Here is a 6,853-nt window from a genome sequence, read left to right as displayed (position 1 = left end):
TCATATAGTGTGGCTAATGGTAGGTAGCTGATGGTGTAGAATTATTCCATTTAGATTACTTCAAAAACAGCCTTTATGTGACTATTCAAGTAGTCTACATCACAGTCAACATGTCAGAGGACATTCTTAAATAGGAAGTAGCAAACATATACATGGAGATATTGTTAATGAATAGCACCGAAATACAATCAGGCTGCAGCACCCTCAGCACCCCTACTTCCACAGCTATCCATAGAGGGGTCATAGTGTGTAGCTACAGACAAGACTTCCCGTGATGTAGCCCAAACCATTGGGACGCTGCGGACGTTTTTGTAAGAAGACCAATTTTTCGGATGTCTTCGGACTCCAGGTCTTTAGCTCTGCCAACTCCAACCGCAGATGCGGAAGTCCGACACCGGCCAATGTGGTGGATTGAGACGCAGCCCATGGAAGAAAAAAAAACATATCTGGAGCTTAGACAGATTGTTATGGGGATTTTTCTGTTAGGCTATTTGCACAATTCAAATATTACCATGTTATTGCATCATTTATACCATGCTATAGATCTGAATCATGGAAATGTACCATGGTTTTAGCTTTGAAGTATGATGGTACTGTCATGCACCTAAATAATACCAAGATATTGCATCATTTATACCATGGTATAGATGTGGATCATGGAAATACCATGCTTTTAACCTGCACTCTACCATGGGTCACATTCTACCATGGTAACGCATAATTATGATAAATGGTACAATAGCAGTATAATACATGAAATAAATAAACCCACCAAGGTCAAAAGAGGTTGGTTGGTTGGTATTATGATGCATTTATATACCATTATGGACAAGTTTCTGATAAAGTCAGAGGCATTAGGCTACTATTGTTGTTCCTGGTTTGTCTAACATCAAAGAAAAAGGGAAATAGTTGATGTGAAAAAGGGGTAATACTTTCTGTACCATTTTTTGCTTATGTTTGGGTTCCCTGTGTTGCCAACCAGAAATGTGGGAGAATGTGAGATATAGCTATGGTACCCTTATCTTTGGCATTTTGTAATGATGATTTTTTTGTATTTATTGTTATTTAAAGTCAAGGGGTGTTGTGCTTGTTTCAGCCTGCAGAGGGAGCCACTCAATCTAGTGGTTGCTTCATGTGCTCTCGCTCTACAGTGGCTCTGGTGCTAGGCTGCATAGATGCATTTTTCCTCCTCGTAAAGCTGTTGCAAAGCTTATTTGCTGTGCTTTGTGTGGTTCCGTTTGTAAGACTGGCACAAGATGCTCACATGCTAAACTGAAATGATTCATAAGAGTCATGACTCTTTGGTTTGAATTATAAGTAGCCAAAATGTACAAAACCACACATTTCTGGTCTGCATTTCAAATAGTATTTTCTTGTTAATACCGTATTTCAATATGATCATCATCTCTTTCCCTCCTCCCTCATATTCTCCCTCTCTCACACCTGTTCCTCCAATGTCTGTATTATAAATAGTATTCAGCATTGAGGGAATACTTCCCACAGCTGTAACCAAGGCAAATTCTCTCCAAACGTTGCTCCCCACTTTGTCTCTGTCTGCAGCAGTATGTCGTGTTCGGTGTGGGAGCAGCTCCCTTGCCTGCTTCCCCTCAATATGACCAGTCATTTCCCTGAAGCTGCATGGTGTTAACTTCCTGTCTGCACAATATTCGCTCTTGAGAAGATAAATAAAAAATTAGAAAAAATGAGTTCCAGGGAAGAGGGGGCAAGACAGAAAGACCTACAGAGAGAAAGGGAGAAAGAAAATGGGAGAATGAGAGGAAGAGAGAGAAGGAGTGACAAAGAGAGAAAGGGGAAACAGAGCAAGAGAAAGCGAGAGAGAGAGAGAGAGAGAGGGGGTGGGATAGAGTGAAATGTTCTACGATTGAAGGAGAGTGAGAATGAGAGGGAGAGAGAGTAGAAGAGGAAACCTTTTTGACTGCCAGTATTTTGTGGACCGGTCAGGATACACCATCTAACAGATTACCGGTGTCCCCTGAAGGAGCAGGAGGCAAAAAACACGGAGGTGGAGGGGTGAGTAAGAAAACAAGAGGCTAGAGACAAAATGGCTACAGTCTCCACTGCTTCTGAATTTGGTACCGGTAGGTGAGTTTACTTCTGGAGCTCTGCTCCTTTATGTTTCGCTACAGATATTCATCTGCACGCTTCCATGGACAATCCCAACGGTAGCTACTGTCAGTTATAGCTCTCTCTTCTCTGGCCATCTGACAGCATAGACATTAAAACAGGACAATATCTATCACTCACTACCTTCCTGCCTTGGAGAGCTCAAATGGAGAGTCCAAATATCTGCCAGTCGTTGTCGTCTCCGACAGTTGAACCCATCTGTCATCTCCCGGAGCGTAGGCTTCTGTTGCTGGGGGGACCAGGAGCTGGGAAGAGCACCACAGGGAATGCCATCCTAGGTGAGGAGGTCTTCCAGACTGGGACAGAGACTGTCCACAGCACCGTTGGCCACGGGGGGGTCTGCAGGAGGCGTATCACTGTGGTTGACACCCCAGGCTGGATTATACCCCATGACTCAGCGGATGATAACAACGGGGCCCCGCCAGAGCGGGCTAGCAAGGAGGGACCCTGTGTCGGTGCCACCCTCTGTCCCCCAGGGCCCCACGCGCTCCTGCTGGTGGTCCCCGTGTCACAGCCCTTCACAGAGGGCCACAGGAAGGCTGCAGAGAAGCAGCTGGGTCATCTAGGAGGAGGGGCCTGGAGGTCCACCATGGTGCTCTTCACTGGGGTCGACAAGCTACCTGAGGGGACGTTCGTAGAAGAGTTCATTGCAGCTGGGGAGCCCCTTCAGTGGCTGGTGGAGAGGTGTAGTAACAGATACCATGGCCTGGATAGTAACACACAGCAGAGTGGGGATGACAACACGGTGAACACACAAGTTCAGGAGCTGCTGGAGAAGGTAGAGGAGCAGGTTAAGGAAAACCATGGCTGGTATTTTGCAGTAAACGAACTGATTCTGCTAGAGGAGGAGCAGGCAAGGAAGGCGGTGGAAGAGAGGCGGGTGAGAGAGGAGCGGGAGGAAAGGGAGAGGCAGAGACTGCGGATGGTCGGAGGGCCTCCCAGAGGTGACCAGCTCTTATTGCTTCACTGTTAGAAGAAAGGGTTTTAAAAGGGTTCTTCGGCTGTCTCCACGGGAGAACCATTTGAAGAACCCTTTTAGATTCCATGTAGGACCCTCGGTGGAAAGGGTTCTACATGGAACCTAAAAGGGTTCTTCAAAGGGTTTTTAACAACGGTTAATGTAATAACACCGGTTAATGTTGTTACAGGGTTCTCCATTGGGGACACCTGAAAAACCTTTTTAAATATAACCTTCTTTTCTAAGAGTTTTGTATACTTGGCATAATAGTTCCTAAAAGTTCAAAGGTTTTAATAAATAGCATACATGTTATAAAGCTTTCTATCTCTCCCTGTCTCTTCCAGAGCTGAGGGTCCTCTTGTTGGGCTGGAAAGGAGTGGGAAAAAGTTCTGTAGGGAACACCATCCTGGGCCGGCGGGACTTTGAGTCTGGAACAGAGACGGAGCAGAGCCTTAGGAGGCAGGCTGAGGTGGCCGGACGCAGGGTCACTATCGTTGACACCCCTGGCTGGGACTGGTTCTCCGTCAGACGCACCCCCAAACACGTCAGACAGGAGTCGAAGCGAGGTGCCACCCTCCTCCGGCCTGGCCCCCACACCCTTCTCCTGGTGTTGCCCATCATCTCCACCCTCACTTCACGCAAGAGGCGGACCCTGGAGGCCCACCTGGAGGGCCTGTTTGGTGATAGGGCGTGTCTCCACACCATGGTGCTGTTCAGCTGCGGGGATTGGCTAGGTCGAACACCCGTCGAGGAGCACATCCAGAAGGGAGGGCGGGAGCTCCACAGGTTGTTGGAATACTGTGGGAACTATTATCACGTGGTGGACAGCAAGATGCCGGGGAAGGACACAAGGAACATCTCAGATCTGCTGGACAAAATAGAGGAAATGATCAGAGAGAATGGTGATGAGGCCTTCTTGCCAATACAGAGTGAGTAGACAGTAGATGATACTGAACCGCTCTCTTCTTTCTCTGCTGCCATTATTTCACTTCTGGATGAAGTTCATGTATGTTGTTATGATTGTTTTTGTCACGCATTTTTTGTTATACAGTAAAGTTAAGGCCCCTTGACTTTTTTCACATTTTGTTATGTTACAGCCTTATTCTGAAATTGATTCAATTGTTTTTTTTCCTTCTTTATTCTAAAATGGATTAAATAGTTTTTTTCCCTCATCAATCTACACACAATACCCCATGACAAAGCAAAAACAGGTTTTTAGAAGTTTTCACAAATGTATAAAAAAAAAAGAAATGTCAAATTTACAAAAGTATTCAGACCCTTTACTCAGTGCTTTGTTGAAGCACCTTTGGCAGTGATTACACCCTCAAGTCTTCTTGGGTTTGACGCTACAAGCTTGGCACACCTGTATTTGGGGAGTTTCTCCGATTCTTCTCTGCAGATCCTCTCAAGCTCTGTCAGGTTAGATGGGGAGCGTTGTTGCACAGCTATTTTCAGGTCTCTCCAGAGATGTTCGATTGGGTTCAAGTCCGGGGTCTGGCTGAGCCACTCAAGGAAACTCAGAGTCTTGTCCCGAAGCTATTCCTGCGTTGTCTTGGCTGTGTGCTTAGGGTCATTGTCCTTTTGGAAGGTGAACCATTGCCCCAGTCTGAGGTCCTGAACGCTCTGGAGCAGGTTGTCATCAAGAATCTCTGTACTATTCTCCGTTCATCTTTCCCTTGATCCCGACTCGCCTCTTGGTCCCTGCTGCTGAAAAACATCCCCACAGCATGATGCTTCCACCATCATGCTTCACCGTAGGGATGTTGCCAGGTTTCCTCCAGACGTGACGCTTGGCATTCAGGTCAAAGAGTTCAATCTTGGTTTCATCAGACCAGAGAATCTTGTTTCTCATGGACTGAGAGTATTTTAGGTGCCTTTTGGCAAACTCCAAGCAGGCTGTCATGTGCCTTTTACTGAGGAGGGGCTTCTGTCTGGCCACTCTACCCTAAAGGCCTGATTGATGGAGTGCTGCAGAGATGGGAGAACCTTCCAGAAGGACAACCAGCTCCACAGAGGAACTCTGGAGCTCTGGCAGAGTGACTATCGGATTCTTGGTCCCCTCCCTGACCAAGGCCCTTCTCCCCCGATTGCTCAGTTTTGCTGGTTGGCCAATTCTAGGAAGAGTCTTGGTGGTTCCAAACTTTTTCCATTTTAGAACGTTGGAGGCCACTGTGTTCTTGGGGACCTTCAATGCTGCAGACATTTTTTGGTATCCTTACCCAGATCTGTGCCTCGACAGAATCCTGTCTCGGAACAACAAAACCGTTAGGAATATCCGTTTTTGCATGGAATGTGTCTCAATCCACTGCTTACGCCGACGTCGGCCTTCCACATCTGCGGTGGAAGGTGGCCGAGCCACAGCTGTGTTTGTCAGACCATGAGACATCCCAAAAATCGTTCTTCTCTCAAAAATGTCTGTGGCATCCAAACGGTTTGGCCTAACTATTATGACCACTGTATGGAAGGGGGAGACTCACGAACCCGATGGTGTTCTCCGTTTTGCTCTACGTCCCCCACAAGTGTCACAGGACTCATCTGAAGGTAACCCATACAAACGAAGGGAAGTATGGAGGCAGCTTTGTGCCAACAAAGATAAAAGGGTAAATATATGTCCCAAAAAAAATCACATATTTCCTGAGGTTTCTTATATATCCTAGATATATGAGACACTTCAAAACGTTATTCCTTAGGATTTGTTTTTTTTGCCAGTCTTTTTTGCCATTAACTCATGTGTTATTCAATGTGTTTCTATGGGCTATTGTAGTAAAGGCCAAATTCAATATTTTATCAAATTATTTTAACATTCTAAACCCCCCTGCCCCCTTAGAGAATAAGTTTTGAGATAATTGGGTTCTTTTGTGTTTGACAGTGGATGAAGAAAGCCCTGAGTCATCTGAGAACAACAGCCCTGAAGAGGACTGTAGCAGAGGATGCCAGCTCCAGTAGTGACAAGGGAGAGAGTAGCGAAGAACACATGCTTACACACTATAAGGTGGACACTCTCTCACACCCCAAGCCAAAACATTCACATTTCAAAGTAGCCTGGTGTAGAATTACACTGGAAATGAAATAACACATACAATGCCTTCAGAAAGTATTGTCTGAATACTTTCTGAAGGGACTGTACATGTATTCAAAGTAGTTGGGTCATTCTTGAATTGCTGTGGCATTTACATCCCTCGCCTTTGCAACCATGAAAAACACTTTAAAAGGACAAATAATTGCACATCATTCATGTTTTTGTTTATATTGAACTGTTTATTAATGATAAAACATAATGCAAGTCCTTTATACTGCAAAACTGTATGCAGTACTTAATGCAAGCACATTGTAGTGACATTTTGGGCATTAAGAGATAGATATCTACTATTTTGAATGCTAGAAAGTAACAAAATATTGTATAGTTCAATGAAAACAAATAAAGGCTATTAAAAAGAAGGAAAATGTATATAATAAAAAATATATATTTACCCAAAAATATATGGGGGATTGGAAATTATGCTTATAATTACATTGATAGAAGTCACAATCTCTCTGCAATATTAAAGCTGATCTCATTACAAAGATACACAAGGCAACAGTAAACATGTCGTCCCCCACGAATGATGCAGCCTTGGACCAATTAATAACTGCAATTCAAACAAGGGTGACACTTTATTTGAAGGTACACATATGAGCCACTAATATCTAGTTTATAAGTATGTATATAAGTAGCATATAAGGCCTTTATTATGTGTTATTAGCCATATA

General features: G+C 44.7%; 1 protein-coding gene across 1 annotated transcript; it reads left to right on the top strand.

The window, feature by feature from the left end:
* The first annotated feature begins 1,858 nt into the window (after positions 1 to 1,858).
* Positions 1,859 to 6,581, top strand: LOC139580889 (GTPase IMAP family member 8-like). Its single transcript, XM_071410020.1, has 3 exons — positions 1,859 to 3,089; positions 3,448 to 4,032; positions 5,973 to 6,581. Exons 1-3 carry the CDS (start codon positions 2,291 to 2,293, stop codon positions 6,047 to 6,049), a joined length of 1,461 nt encoding a protein of 486 aa, XP_071266121.1. The 5' UTR covers positions 1,859 to 2,290; the 3' UTR covers positions 6,050 to 6,581.
* The last annotated feature ends 272 nt before the right edge of the window (positions 6,582 to 6,853 follow it).

The sequence above is a fragment of the Salvelinus alpinus genome, chromosome 1 (assembly GCF_045679555.1).
Source record: "Salvelinus alpinus chromosome 1, SLU_Salpinus.1, whole genome shotgun sequence".
Lineage (NCBI taxonomy): Eukaryota > Metazoa > Chordata > Actinopteri > Salmoniformes > Salmonidae > Salvelinus > Salvelinus alpinus.
The sequence above is the reverse complement of the archived record's forward strand: the minus strand, read 5'-3'. Positions and strand labels throughout refer to the sequence as shown.

What these genes read in the sequence shown, in the direction of transcription:
- LOC139580889 (XM_071410020.1), top strand. Translation starts at nt 2,291, where the DNA reads ATGGAGAGTCCAAATATCTGCCAGTCGTTGTCGTCTCCGACAGTTGAA. An exon ending in GGTCGGAGGGCCTCCCAGAG is followed by an intron (nt 3,090 to 3,447) that starts GTGACCAGCTCT and finishes TGTCTCTTCCAG; the next exon opens with AGCTGAGGGTCCTCTTGTTG. An exon ending in GGCCTTCTTGCCAATACAGA is followed by an intron (nt 4,033 to 5,972) that starts GTGAGTAGACAG and finishes TGTGTTTGACAG; the next exon opens with TGGATGAAGAAAGCCCTGAG.